The following is a 15540-nucleotide window of genomic DNA, read 5'->3' as shown; positions in this document are numbered from 1 at the left end:
TGGATCGCCTTATATGCCTGACCCATCATCGGGACTTTCTTCAGAGCAAAGCTGAAAGCCCTGTCTTAGGTTGGTCAGACTGACACCCCCTCTTACCCATCTCTGGCTGCAATTCCTCTCAGGGGAAATTCATTCACTTGGAGCTTGATCTTATGTAACTGGCTGGCTAAGCTCATAAGAGGTTTGCAGTGCACGTATAATGCAAGGAAGGCATAGAAAAACCATCAGCAAATGCATTACCAGGCCAAGAAATGTCATTAGCAGTCCTTGAACATTAGTCAAGGATGGGATAGCAGTCTTTGCCACTTCAGAGTCCCGAGCTGGGGCTTGTTCTAGAGCAGGTTTTAGACATGTTTACAGGAAAGCATATCAAAAGGTGGTTGTACAAGCAATGAGTAAAAGAACAATTAGAGCAGGTAGCATTAAAATAAATAGCTCCTACAGAAATATTAAACGGTCCATACATAATGACATAGGGTGGTGATCAAAATGAAGGTCAGGCCAGCAGGTAGACGGGACAGCTTTTCTTGTAGTACTATTGATGATTTCTGCATTGCCACCACTGATCACTGCCCAGGTCACATGTTGAGGTTGATGTAGGTTCCGTAGAGCCATTACCGGGACTGGGAGGGTCAGGACAGACAACAGCTGGACTATCGCCATCTGCAATTGCTAAAGAACACAACAGATTCTCAAGGGCTGGTTGTCCATGGGGATGGTTACTAGTTATCTTTCTGGCTTTCCTCTTTTAAACACAAGCCTCAGTCACCATAGCCGTTTTTCTTTCCTTGTTGATCAGCTTATCCTTGTACATCCTCCTGTATAGAGATGATGGGTAAAAACTTAAGGTTCCTGGCAGGGATCCAAATGGGGGCTCTCTCCCCTATGGGAAAAACACATCCAAATCCTCTGCCCATGGTAACTAGGGGGTCAGGTCCTCTCCATTGTTGTGTCAAGGGGTCCTTCCACCTGACTTTCACTTGGGGCTTAGGGTTTAGTTGTCCCCAGTTCTTCTGAAATCTGGATTCAGTTGCCCCTTTTGAAAAATTTAAAATGTTAATTGTAAACAAAGCTATCTGTAACTGTATATGGCGGCTAACTCAACCCTTTTTTGTTTTATAGGTTATCATAATACAAATTAAACGGTTTTTGAATGTCCTGAAGGGCCATAGTTATGGCCAGCTTTTCTTTCATATTGTGCTGACCCTTGACAAGGTTGAAATCTTTGTTGGCTTCGGGTCTTTTGTTTCTCCTCAAAGGCTGCATACACAGAGCCTTTACCTTCGTCAGTAGAAACATGGAGAGGGCCAGGAATAGTCGTAGGAGAAAACAGAGATAGCATTTTGAGGGGAAGTCACCATAACATGACAGTCCATTTGGATGACACATAATGGCAGTCAATTTGGCCTAGAAACCTCTCCAAAGAGAAAGGAAGATGAGCATTGGCTAGAGTGAGCCACTCAACGTCTGCCTTCCAAACATGAAAAACAATGAAGTGAGGATCAAGGCCATAATGCCCTTGGGCTTGGGTCCTTCCCTTGAGGATAGCATCTGCAAGTTGGTTTGCCTGAGAGTACACCCAAGGTGTGCCCCCCATTGGAGTGTGAACCCACTCTAATGGCTCCCCCCCTTGAGTTAAAATTGCAGGTATTACTGTGACACCTGCAAACAATCAAAGGGAAATGGGCTTAAAAATAGAATACCTCTTTAGGGAAACTTCATCCAGGGCTTTTTGGAACTGAAAAAATATTACCCGATGGCTGTCTGTAATTGTAATAAATTCTTGGGGTATCCTGTCTTTTAGTATGGTGAATAAGGACACAAAACTATCTTTAGGGACAAAAACCCATGGCAACAGCCAATTGATTTCCCCTAAAAGACTCTGAAGTTAGGTTAAGGTCAGAGAGCCTGGAAATCCAGCAAAGGCTTAAGGGGGCTGGCCTGAGTAAAGGTAAGGTGGGTTCTGAGCACCTTAAAAGGAGGTACCTTTTGAGCTTTATTGAGGGCTATGGTAAAACCCCCCTTTTTAATATGGCACAAACCTGGACCAGAAGACTCTCCAGGCGGCTCCGGTCTTGGTGCCCCAGAATTATATCATCCATGTAGGCATAGGCAAGGGAGGTATCTGAACCCAGCACAGGCCCTAAAAGTGTGGCCAAGTATTGTTGGCAAAAGGCCTGGCTATTGGCCATTCCCTGTTGCAACACGGTCCATTAAAACCTCCGATCAGACTGGGAAAAATTAAGAGAAGGGATGGAGAAAGCAAACTTCTCGCAGTCATCTGGATGCAGGGGGATAGAAAAAAAAATCTTTAATATCAATCACAACTAAGGTATATTCTGAAGGTATAGCAGGAGTCCAGGTCATGCCTCTTAGGGGCGTTCCTACTAGCTCCATCCTTTCATTTACCTTACATAGATCTTGGAACATAAGCCAAGTCCCAGAAGCTTTTTGAATAATAAATACGGTGTGTTCCAAGGACTCATAGAAGGGTGTGTGTGCCCAAGGTTTATCTGTTCCTTTACCAAAAGGTGGGGGGCTACAAGTTTAGGTTTGGTCAATGGCCACTGCTCCACCCAGATAGGGTTTTTCATCTAAATCAAAATTGGATCGACAGCCGGGCGCTGGTGGCTCACGCCTGTAATCCTAGCTACTCAGGAGGCTGAGATCTGAGGATCGCGGTTCAAAGCCAGCCCGGGCAGGAGAGACCGTGAGACTCCGATCTCCAATAAACCACCAGAAAACCGGAAGTGGCGCTGTAGCTCAATTGGTAGAGCACTCGCCTTGAGCTGAAGAGCTGAGGGACAGCGCCCATGCCCAGAGTTCAAGCCACACGACCGACAAAAAAAAAAAAAAAAATTGGATCGACAATCCTTTTTTCTAAGGTATCCCTTCCTGCGCCTTGGGCAGGGTATAGGGGGCAGTTTGGCTCCCCCTGGGCAAGTTGGCTGGGGATTGTTATGAACAGTCCCTCTCAAAGTGCCCCTCCTGCCTGCATTTAAAATAAGCCCATCTCCCCAATGGTCTTGGGGTTCCTAGGCCCTGGGCTGCTAGCACATGGGTAATAGCCTCAGTCACTGCAGATGTCTTAGCCTGTAAAGCTAAAACTAGTGATTGGGACTGATTCTGTTGCTTTCCTACATCCTATGAGGCCACCTCCCATCTGCCCAGGAAACTCTCTCTCAATCCCATGCGGTGGTCTGCATTCATCCCTTCCCAGACCAGCAGCTTTACAAACTGACCTTGAAGGTTCCCTGCCGGCAGCTTGCAGACTGCTGTACTCAGCTGACCAAGTTTTTGTCTCACTCCTGCTATGCGGGACTCAGTAGGCCCATCATCCAGTTTGTACCACGCAGCAAGTCAAGCCTGTCTCACCTGGTCATGGTATAGGCCAGGTATTGTGGCATGTTGGACGGCAGTGGAATACCCAAACCATATCTCTGTTAACATGTCATAAGTAATAGGTATCGCTGATTGAGCCTGCCGGTTATTCTCCTCCTGCACTCTGCATTCCTCCTTAAGGAAAGCACACCATTTAATAAACTGAGAACTAGTAAGGATGACTTTGGCCACATCCAGTCAGTCCTTAGGGACACATGGGTGATAAGCAATGTCCTGTAATAGGGTCTGGGCCCAAGGAGAGTTTGGACCATCCTCTGCCACCGCCTTTTGGGGCTCTTTAAGATCCTTAGCTTCCTATGGATACCATTCCAAGGGCCTGTTAGACCCTGGTGCCAGACTGACTAGATACCCTTGGGAAGTGAATCCTGTGGCCTAGGGTTCGGGCTCCCGGGTGGCTCTTCCTTTCCAGGGTAGGCCTCAGAGTAGGTTATTTCGCCAGACTTCGGCCCCTCCATGGAAGGTTGGTAGAGATACTGGTCTTGCAGGTTGCGTAGGATGCTGTACTTCCCCCCCCAATCAGGGGAATAGGGAGGGGACCTATGACCGTCATGGTCACCTGAGTCAGAGGGAGTAACTTTCATCATCGTTTTGACTTCCACTGTGCATGTTTCAGTGCGTTCTCGGTAGAATTTGGCCCATTCCTTTTCCTTCTCACTTCCCAAGTCCTCCTTTACTCCCTCTTGGCATAATGTTGCCTCCTCCTCCTTCTTCTGTGAGATAGCATTACCCATAGTAAGGGTTTCTCTTACCCTGAGAGACTGCATAGCATAGGCTGGTAGTTTTTCCTTTCATGGCCCACGTTGGGTGCCACAAGTAGGGTCTTCATCCATTCCACGAAAGACGGACGGGGTCCGAGGAAAGGTAAGTGAAACCACCCGCCCCATCCCCAGCCTCCCTCAGCCTGGGAGACAATCAGACTCAGCAGGGAGTCAAGTCAAGCAGGAAAATTCATTTATTAACACAGAGCAAGTCCTTTTTAAAGCAAAAAACAGCGAGGGGCATAGCACTGGGGAAGAGGAACCAATGACTCTAAAGGTCATACCCTATCATGCACCTAAGTTTCTACAGGCTGGTTATGCACTGAACATAAGGCAAATTGGGCTTTGCCCACTCAATTCCCTCTCAATGCTATCTTTGCTCCCCATGTTCTCTACAGTTGGGGACTTCAACACATCAGTATCCACACTAGATAGATCAACTTGACAAAAATTCAACAGACAAACTGCAGATCTAAACATCTGCATAGATCAAGTAGATTTTACTTACATCTACTTAATGTTTCACCCAACAGCATCAGAATACACGTTTTTCTCAGCAGCACTTGGAACATTTTACAAAATAGACCACATTTTAGATCGCATAGCAAATGTGTACAAATTCAGAAACATTGAAGTTATTCCTTGCATTCTCTCAGACCACAAGGGAATAAAATTAGAACTCTACACCAAAAGCCACCAAAGAAAGTCCTATAATACATGGACGCTGAACAACACACTGCTTAATCACGAGTGGGTCATGGAAGAGATTAGAAAGGAAATTCAAATGTTCATGATATTCAACAAAAATGAACACACAAATTGCCAGCTCTTCTGGGACAAAGTAAAGGCAGTATTCAGAGGCAAGTTTATAGCTCTGAGTTCCTACATCAACAAATTGGAGAGACCTGAAACCAACAACTTAATGAGACATCTGAGCCTCCGTGAAAAGAGCAGCAAGATAAACCCCAATTCAGTAGATGGAAAGATATAATTAAAATTAAATCAGAATTAAATGAATTAGAATCCAAAAATCATAGAAAAAAAAATCAACAAAACAAAGAGATCGTTCTTTGAAAAAATTAACAAAATTGAGAGACCCTTAGCAAATTTTATCAGAAAAAGAAGAGAACACACCCAAATAAATAAACTCAGAGATGAGAATGGAAACATCACCACAGAAACAACCAAGATTCAGAACATTATAAGGGAATATTTCTCAAAACTTTATGCCAATCAGTTTGAGAACTTTGCAGAAATGTAGCTTTTCCTAGCAAATATCGACATGAAACTAAACCAAGGTAAGTTAAACCATCTTAACAGGTCCATATCAAGCACTGAAATAGAAACAGCACAAAAAGACCTCCCATCTAAGAAAAGCCCAGGACCAGTTGCTTTTACAGACGAATTCTTCAAGATTTTCAAAGCACAGCTAACACCGATCCTCCTCCAAGTCTTCAATAAAATTGAAAGAGAAAGTCCACCACCTAATTCATTCAATGAAGCCACCTAGACCATGGCGCGCCTCAGTGGGAGCCATTATTCTTAAAAGTGCTAAAAGAATTACAAACAGCAGTAAAAACTATGGGTCCTTCTGCCCCTTTTACTTTAACAATCCTTGATTCCATAGCAACTGATTGGCTAACTCCTTATGATTGGTATCAAACTGCAAAATCAGTGCTAACCCTGGGGCAATACGTATTATGGAGAACAGAATATGAGGACCTTGTTAACGGAGAGGTGCAACGGCGATTATTCACTACTTCAGGCCCTAAGCCTACAGTCTCCATGTTAACTGGTCAGGAGGATTTTGCAGACATTAGAAAACAACTTAAATTCTCAAAGGAGATTTTAAAAACCATCACTAAGCTTGCTGTTATGGCCTGGAAAAAGTTACCATCAGGGGAAGGAAAGACCACTGTTCTATCAGGAATTAAGCAACGGCCTGAGGAGCCATATGAGGAATTCATAGCTAGGTTGGAGGAAGCTATTACAAGAATGTTCCTTCCTTCTGAGGGATCTCAAATCATTCTCAAACAATTGGCATGGGGGAATGCTAATATTGTGTGTCAGGAATTAATCAGGCCAGTAAGAAAAACAGGAAGCCTACAAGACTATGTTAAGGCTTGCATAGATGCTTCTCCTGCTATGATTCAGGGACTTGCATATGCTGCTGCCATGAAAGAAACGCCTTTTCAAACATATGTGAAAAAGGTAACCAGAGGCTCAGGATATAATCCTGAACAGAGAGTATGTCATAATTGTGGCAAACCAGGCCACGTTCAAAAGGAGTGTAAAGCTCAAAAGCAACAGAAGGGATCAGGAAAAGCACCAGGCTTATGTCCTCGGTGTCAAAGAGGGAACCCTTGGAAAAGTGATTGTAAATCTAAGTTCCATAAAGACGGAACTCCTCTTCAAGAGGAAACAAAAAACGGACAGAGGGGCAACCTCTCAGCCCCTCCCCAAGAGAGGAACTAAAGCAAACTATTCATGACTTGCCTAGAGCCACTCCAGGGAGTGCTGGATTGGACTTGGCTGCCGCTCAAGATCATATCATATCCCGAAATAATGGGGTTGTACTGATAAGAGACAAACATAAAAGGGGAATTCCCTTCCGGAGTAATGGGCCTAATCATAAGCCGGAGTTCAAACTATAAAAAGAATTTTGAGGTTTTACCAGGAGTAATAGACTCAGACAGTCCTACCACTATAAAAGTCATGATAAGGTCTCTAAAAGAGACTATTCAAATTCATAAAGGGCAGAGGATAGCCCAAAAACTTTTACTTTCATATCTAAAGTTGCCTAATCCCACCTTGACTCAAAACAGAGAAGGAGGGTTTGGCACCACCGATACTGTAGCCTGGGGTCAGGAAATTACAGATAAAAGGCCTTACAAGGCCATTAAGGTCAATGGAAAACAAATAACAGGACTCTTAGACACAGGGGCTGACAGATCCTGTATAGCTGGAAAAGATTGGCCTACGACCTGGCCAGTGCAGGAGACTTCTTACTCCCTAATTGGATTAGGGATGGCTTCTAATGTAGCTCAGTCAGCTCAGAAACTCAAATGGGTATGTGAAGGGCAGCAAGGCCACTTCAAACCTTATGTTATCCCCAGCTTGCCCTTTTCTTTATGGGGCAGGGACATCATGCAGGACATGAATATACAAATAGGACAAATAGACTCCTCATCAAAGGAGCAAAATTTTTCATAGGGGCCGCTGAGGAACAGCTTTATGCTGACAAAATATTATGGAAAAGTGATGATCCTGTATGGATTAATCAGTGGCCCCTAACTCAAGAAAAGATTCAAGCCATACAGGACTTAGTTCTAGAACAATTGAGTCAAGGAAGGATAGAAGAGAATACCAGTCCATGGAATACTCCAATTTTTGTAATAAAAAAGAAGTCAGGAAAATGGAGGTTATTACAAGATTTAAGGGCAATTAATGAGACCATGCATGACATGGGAGCCCTTCAACCAGGCCTACCCTCTCCTGTTGCAATCCCACAGGGTAGATATATAATAATAATAAACTTACAGGATTGCTTTTTTACAATAAAATTACAACCAGAAGATTCCAAGAGATTTGCCTTCAGTGTCCCTTCGGCTAATTTTAAACAATCTTATGATAGGTACCAATGGAAAGTGCTACCTCAGGGCATGAAAAACAGCCCTACCTTTTGTCAACAATATGTAAAGAGGGCTATAGAACAAATTAGACAAAAATATCCAGAGGCATATATTATTCATTATATGGATGATATACTTATGACCGATGAAACTAGAGAAAAGACAGAGAAAATATTACAGGATATGGTAGAACAATTAACAAAATTCGGGTTAATAATAGCTCCTGATAAAGTTCAACATGAACGACCTTTAAATTATCTAGGAAAAGTGATTCGACATGATTATATTATGTCCCAAAAGACAGAAATTAGAATAGATAAACTAAAAACATTAAATGATTTCCAAAAATTATTAGGGACTATTAATTGGATTTGGCCTAGTTTAAAAATAACTACAGGACAATTAGATCCTTTGATGAAAATGTTGAACGGAGATCCTAATCCTAAATCTACCAGGGAAATAACTCCTGCAGCCCTATCCTGTATAAGATAGGTAGAAGAAGCATTGAATACAGCTAAAATACAGCAAATTAATATTACACAAACATGGTCCTTTATAATTCTGGCTACAAGCTTCACTCCCACAGGATGTTTTTGGCGGGATGGGATACTGGAATGGATCCATTATTCCCATAACCCTGGAAAAATAGTTGCTTCATATCCCTGCTTATGTGCTAATTTGATTCTAAAGGCTAGATTAAGAGCTAGAGAATTATTTGGCCAAGAAATACCTAACATTATTGTCCCCTATAATAAGAAACATTAGATCATGTGATACAATTTGATGATGATTGGAAAATTGCTGTATTAACTTATACAGGTAAAATAAGCTTTCATATGCCCCAACATCCTTTGTTACATTTTATACTGAAACTCCTGTGATATTTCCAAAGGTTGTGGTTACAGAACCTTTGGCGGGGCATTAACTATTTTTACAGATGGATCTTCTAGTGGAAAGTCTGTGGTTTATTGCAGCACAAGACCACCATTAATATCTTATGACCCAAGTGTATCTGCACAACAGGCAGAACTCATTGCAGTTCTGCTAGCATTTCAAAATTATTCAGAGGAGTTTAACCTTTACACAGATGTGTGTGGTTTCCTTGTTTCCTGCCATTGAAACATCCCTAGTTACTGGTCAATCTAAAGTTAAAGAATACTTAGTAAAATTACAACAGCTATTACAACAAAGAACGACAAAGGTATTTGTGGGACACATCAGGGGGCATACCAATCTCCCTGGACCTTTGTCTCAAGGGAATAAGTTTGCAGACTTATTAACTAAGGAAAGTCATGTAATGTCAGCTTTAGAAGAAGCTCAGGAAAGTCATAGACTACATCATCAAAATGCTAATGCCTTAAGAAAGATGTTTCAAGTGTCCCGAGAACAGGCAAGACAAATTATCAGGGAATGTGAGGCATGCCCAGAAGTTTTTCATCCACAAAAAATGGGAGTTAATCCTGAGGCTTAAAGCCTAGAGTGTTGTGGCAAATGGATGTTACCCATGTAACAGAATTTGGGAAAATCTCCTTTGTCCATGTTACTATAGATACTTATTCTCATGCCATGGTTGCTACAGCCCATTCTGGACAGGCTGTGAAAGATGTTATTCAACATTTGATTAATGCCTTTGTGGACCTAGGAATTCCCAAGGAAATAAAAACAGACAATGGACCAGCATACACCTCCAAAGCTTTTGCTAAATTTTGTGCACAATGGAAAATCGTGCACAAAACAGGGAATCCGTATAATCCACAAGGCCAAGCAATAATAGAACGGGCTCATCAGACCTTAGAAAACCAATTGACAAGAATTAGACGGGGAGGAGGGAAGCAATACTCCCCCCATTACACTCTTAATCATGCTTTGCTGGTCCTTAATCATTTCAATGCTGATGAGCAAGGAATAACCCCGATGATGAGACATTGGGGCATGGAAAAAACTACAACTTTCCTTTAGTAAAATGGAAGGATCTACTCACTGGAACCTGGCGTGGGCCAGACATCCTGTTAACATCTGGGAGAGGCTATGCTTGTGTTTTCCCACAGGATGCAGAATCCCCCATTTGGGTCCCAGACAGACTTATCAGGCCTTTCTTGGTCCCAAAAAAGAGCCAGGAAGAAAGTGAAAATACATCGGGAGAGAAAACTGGTGCAGAAGATGAAGACATTCTCTCTATCACCACCGCAGGGTGATTCTACAAAAATCGCTGCACCACCTACGTGGGAACAGATCAAGAAGTTGTGCGAGGAAGCTCGACACACTGTTGAGATCACCGGAAATCAACCCAATCCGGAAAACATGTTTTTAGCCATGCTTGCCCTTGTTTCTTTACAGGTGAAGTACGCTTTTTGTACAATGTATTGGGCGTATTTTCCTGATCCACCTTTGCTTCACCCCGTGGGTTGGACTCACCCATCTAACATAAAAGTACTAATGAATGATACCTCTATACTAGGGGGCATTCCAGTGGGGTCAGAAAAGCCTATGATCTCCACGTATCTAGATTATGAGGGAAGATCTGATGTCACCCCTATATGCTTGGCTTTAAAAGGCCGTGCTCCCTTTGCATGCTTGCCTGTTCAATACAGGACCCTTTATGCTGATGCACCTGATAAGACTAACACTGCTTCTAGCAGTAAGAGGGTGATGTGGGAATTGAGTTTTCAAATACTTGGGTATTTTAATTACAATGAGACCTTTGACAAAGATAACAATGTTAGCATGCCTTTTCCAAATTGTTTAACAGCTTACCGGGATAAAGATCAATTTTGGGACAGCAAAACAGAAAAAGAACTTCCAACATGGTTGGATTGTGGATTTCCACATTCTGCCTCTGTACATTGGCCTAGGGGTACTACAGATTTGGTATTTGATTTTTCCATTGCCAACCCAACTTATGACTATAAGAAATATTTAAAAGAAAATGAGAAAGTAAAATTCACAAGCTATAAAGCTCCGGTTGGCCCGGAACCGGTAAGGCGTTGGTTCACGCCTGGGTTTGTCACCCCAATGTGGGTTGCTAAATCTAGTCCTTATGGAACCACCGTTACCCATAAAAATTTGTTTAGATTTGCTGCAGCTGCAAATATGATATTGCTAAAAAAGCCCAAAGCTAACCTACCAGAATCCATTGCATTAAGAGCTTGTTTGTCTTATCCATATGCAGCTTTAATTGGAAGTGATAAAAGAATTAATATTACACAAGTAGGGAATTCCTTTTTAATTCAATGTTACTCTTGTCGGTTGACCAACTGTGTTGATGCTTCCATAGATAAAGAATTTTCAGTAGTAATTATTGTAAAAAGACCTGAATATGTAATGCTTCCTGTAAATTTGCATAATGATCCTTGGTTTGATAATTCTGCTTTGCAAACACTTCGTGTTTTGTATGAATTAATACGACCAAAAAGATTTGTTGCAACATTGATCTTTGGAATTGCTTCCCTTATAGCATTAGTAACCTCGCTTGCTGTATCCACCACTGCACTAATACAACAAGTGCACACGGTGCATTTTGTTAATGAGTTAAATAAGAATGTTTCTCTAGCATTAACAGAGCATCAAATCATTGATCAAAAGTTAGACAGCAAACTAGAGGCTTTGGAGGAAGTAGTCTTAAAGTTAGGGACTGAAGTTAATAATCTTAAAATCCAGCTGACCACTAGATGTCATCAGTCATTTAAATGTATTTGTGTTACCCCATTGCCTTATAATGACAGCTTAGATTGGGAAGCTATCAAAGTGCATCTACAAGGAATCTGGAAGGACAATAGCTTAACTCATGATATAGGACAGCTACAGGAAGACATTTCAGCCCTTAGTCAAGCTCATTTGGAAACCGCAGGGATAAATTCTTTGGCAGAAGACTTACAGAAAGGATTAAAAAGTCTTAATCCTTTAGATTGGTGGTACTACTTGGTTACATTTGGAGTCATAACACTAATTGTTATATGTATTCTTGTTGTCTTTCCAGTCCTCTTCAAACTAGTCTTCCGCTCCATCTCCTCTATACGAGAAGAAATTTCTCTGGCACATCTAAAAAATAAAAAAGGGGCAAATGCCACGCCTACTCCAGTGGAGTCTGCTTAGCATGGGAAACCATCTTTCAGACCTGAGAAAGGGGCTTTAGAGACCTATCTCTGAGTATTGGGACTTCACCAAAGTCTACCTCAGAGAATGGGGCTTTACAGAGACCTATCTCCGAGTTTTGGGACTTCACCGAAGTCTACCTCGGAGAATAGGGCTTCTAAGAGGCCTACTCCTGGAAAGGCTGGCAAACCCCTGGGAAAGATGTGTTTCTGCCTTTCTTTTCCTCATAAGAGTGCCTATTAATCTTTTACTGCTTCTACTGCTCTTTGTACTTACTCATTGTCAATGTTCCTTTATTCAAAGCTCTTAAGAGTGTTGACGACTCCAATATCTGATGAGTATCTTAAAAAATATGACTAACTCACCAGAGTTAAGTGCTACCCTGAAACCCCTCTTATGGAGGCTAGTAGACAAGTTATAAGTAAATATAAAAGTATTGGGGGTTTCACGAAGTCACTTCAGCAGAAGGAATTGTTTGTAAGGGACTTACAAGAAGCTGTAGGCTCAGCTAGAGCAGAAAGAATGTATGGCAATTGCTGAGATAACTATTTAGGAGAAAGAATTTCCTGCTACTCTCTTTTATTTACTAAGAGACTTGCTAGATCTAGGTCTCCTTGAGGTTTACTATTAAAGAAGAAACAGGAAAGATCTTATGGGAAAGTTAAGGCCTCTATAAAGATAGGTAATGGTTAATTGGTGACAAACATTGTAATCATTGTATTTATTAGAGATAAGCCGGAAACAAGTGCCTATCAGGTGACCAGCTGGTGACCACCCAAAAATGAAGCCATGCAGCAAGATTGTGTAACCTTTTGCCCTTTCTCATGAAGACTTTTGCTATAAAAGTTTGTTATCCTCTGCATTAAATCACACTCAGCATCCACTCCTCTTGTGTGTGAGTTGTCTGTTTGCCATCTCCCCATCCTATTCTAGGTTCCTCCCCTAGGTGTCCTCCATCGTCCCGACAGAGCCCGGTCTGCGGCACCATGTCTTGATTTTGAATGGTTAATTGGAGATCAAAGTTTCAGTGTTGTACATGTTCATTCTTTGTCCCTCCTTTTCCATGACCCCTTTAACTTCTGAAAGAGAGATAAATGTGAAAAAAGGACAAAAATGAAATCAAATAAATATCATCTTGTTTCTGTTTCCTGGTAACTGATTATTTTTGAGATAGTGCTTCTTACTAATAAGAATTATTGGTAGAATCTGAAAACATATTTGAGTAATAAATAGACGAGGAAAAATGTTGTCTCCTATTTTTTATCACTACATTTCTTTTTGTCTAAGTATAAATGCCATACTTACACTAAGTGCCTAGAATAAGCAAAATGACTTATAGAGCTCAGATCATATCTTTCCACAGAAGATGACAGCCCCAGAAGACAGGGCAACAACTTGCACAAGAAAGAGAGAGTTTGATGTCTCCTTAAATCTTAGGATCAAATGCTCATGAGGAGCCCTCAGGACTGATGACAGCTTAAGGACCTAACATTTCCTGTGTCATTCCATCCAAGGAAACAGTCACCAGTCTCCCATTACACTGTAGGTGCCACGCCTGACTGTTGACCTTGGCTGTGTCATGAGAACGTGCAGCAGGTCTCTGTCATGGTCACTGGAGAGTCAGGATTGCACACTAAGAGGACATTCATGAAGGTGGTAACAAGGCCTGAGTCAGGGTTTTGTCAGATCTAGATGATTTGTAACAGGCACTACTGTCTTCTGGCTAAGAATGTGGATATATCATCGGGGTCTTGCACACAAATTTATCAAGTGTTAGCTTGCAACATTTCCGTATGAAAGCCAACAAAATGTCATCAATGCCCTCTGAACATATTCTCATCAATATTTAGTAAGTAAAAAGCTATAAAATCAAGTTCATCATGAGGAAAATACCGATATGAAAACCAAATTGCAGGAGCATTTACAAAAAATGTTTTTCTGTATGTATCAAATGTGACAAAATATTAAAAGTTAATGAAGCTGGGAAAGTTAAATTGATTTCCTTTTTTATTATGGTTGCAACTATCTTTTACATTTCAACTACATAACAAAAAGAAGGTAGGCCAATCACCACCGGTGGCTCACACCTGTAACTCTAGCTATTTAGAAATCTGAGATCTGAGGAAAGTGAATTGAAGTTAGACTAGTTAGGAAAAACCAGTGAAACTTTGATATCTGATTAACCATTTAAAATCAAGACATGGAAGTTTGGTGCAAGTAGTAGACTCTTACCCTTGATTACAAAAGCTAAAGGTCAGCTCCCTGAATTCAAGCTCCAGTATTCACACACACACACACACACACCACACACACACACACACACACACACACACACTCTCTCTCTCTCTCTCTCTCTCTCTCTCTCTCTCAAAAATAACCAGTGACCAGGAAAAAGAAACAAGATATTTATTTTCTTTCATTTTTGTCATTTTTTTTACATTTATCTCTCTTTCAGAAGTTAAAGGGGTGATAGAAAAGGAGGGACAAGGAATGAATATGTGTAACACTGGTATTCAATTGGTACTATGTTGAAAATGACCTATGTAATTTGTTTTTTTGGAAGGACGGGAAAACGGAAAAAGATAAAGTGAAAGATTAACATTGTCCAAAACAAATGCATTCAGTGAATTAGAGCTATGGCTCAATTTGAGTGCCATTATTCAGCAAAAGAACTCAGAGAGAGACTCCAGGCCCTGGATTCAAGCTACATTACGGACTAAAACAAAAAAATAATCATTACCACAAGATTGTAACTAAACCCTTTACAGCATAATAATAATAATACTAATAATAATGATAATGATAATAATGATAATAGAAGAAGATGATGAAGAAGAAGGAAGTTAAAAAAACCAAACTAGTGAGAAAAATTGATAGAGCAAGGGAAGGACTGACCTTTCAAAAAGAAATATATCCATACCTGACTTATATGACTGCAACCTCTGTGTAATTCACATTTATAATAATAATACAAAAGAAAAAACAGAAATTTAGTGCTGGAGTCATAACTCAAATGGGAGGTCATACTAATATGTATGTGATACCAAGGTCAAACCCCTTATAAATTTCTCCTTCAAAAATGGCTCTTCTCATCACTTGTGCTTTCCAGAGCTTATGAAAGGGGGTGCAGCTAAAGAAAGAGAAAGATAATCTGTCAGGCACAGAACTGTACTTGCAAAGAGCAGTACTCAATAGAACACGTGTTTACTAGACCACATGATGACTCCATGTTTTCTGAAATAAACAGAACTAGTTGGGCTTGAATACATTCTCCACTGTATACTAGATGGGGACTCAAAATTAATGAAACTCTCTGGATCTCAAATTCTTTACAGGTAAAGTGAGCATAACAATACATATCTTATGGGATTATGAGACCTGGTTGTCATCAAACATGGAGTGGATTTTATCTTAGGTGTGTGTGCAACACTCGAACACTGCTGGAACGAGTATAAACTGGCATGATGTTTACTATGTTACTTAACAGTAATACAACATGCCTGTAATCATACTTACAAAAGAGGATGAGAAAAGAGGATCAAGGTTTTAAGTCTGGACAGGAAACTGGATCAGACTCATCTCTAATGATCTCTAAAAAAGCTTGAGGTGGTGTTTGGTTCAAGTGGTAGAGTGCTAGACTGGAGCATAAGCCTCAG

At 41.1% G+C, this 15540-nt stretch overlaps 1 protein-coding gene across 1 annotated transcript; it reads left to right on the top strand.

The window, feature by feature from the left end:
• The first annotated feature begins 5741 nt into the window (after positions 1-5741).
• LOC122116336 (endogenous retrovirus group K member 25 Env polyprotein-like) lies at positions 5742-15339 on the top strand. Its single transcript, XM_042690000.1, has 3 exons — positions 5742-6133; positions 9841-11703; positions 15300-15339. The coding sequence occupies exons 1-3, from the start codon at positions 5742-5744 to the stop codon at positions 15337-15339; spliced, it is 2295 nt and encodes a 764-aa protein (XP_042545934.1).
• Positions 15340-15540: the final 201 nt, after the last annotated feature.

This window comes from Dipodomys spectabilis, unplaced genomic scaffold, assembly GCF_019054845.1.
Source record: "Dipodomys spectabilis isolate Male_0828 unplaced genomic scaffold, ASM1905484v1 ptg000131l, whole genome shotgun sequence".
In the NCBI taxonomy this organism is placed as follows: domain Eukaryota; kingdom Metazoa; phylum Chordata; class Mammalia; order Rodentia; family Heteromyidae; genus Dipodomys; species Dipodomys spectabilis.
Note: the sequence above shows the minus strand (reverse complement) of the source record. Positions and strands in the feature narration are given on the sequence as shown.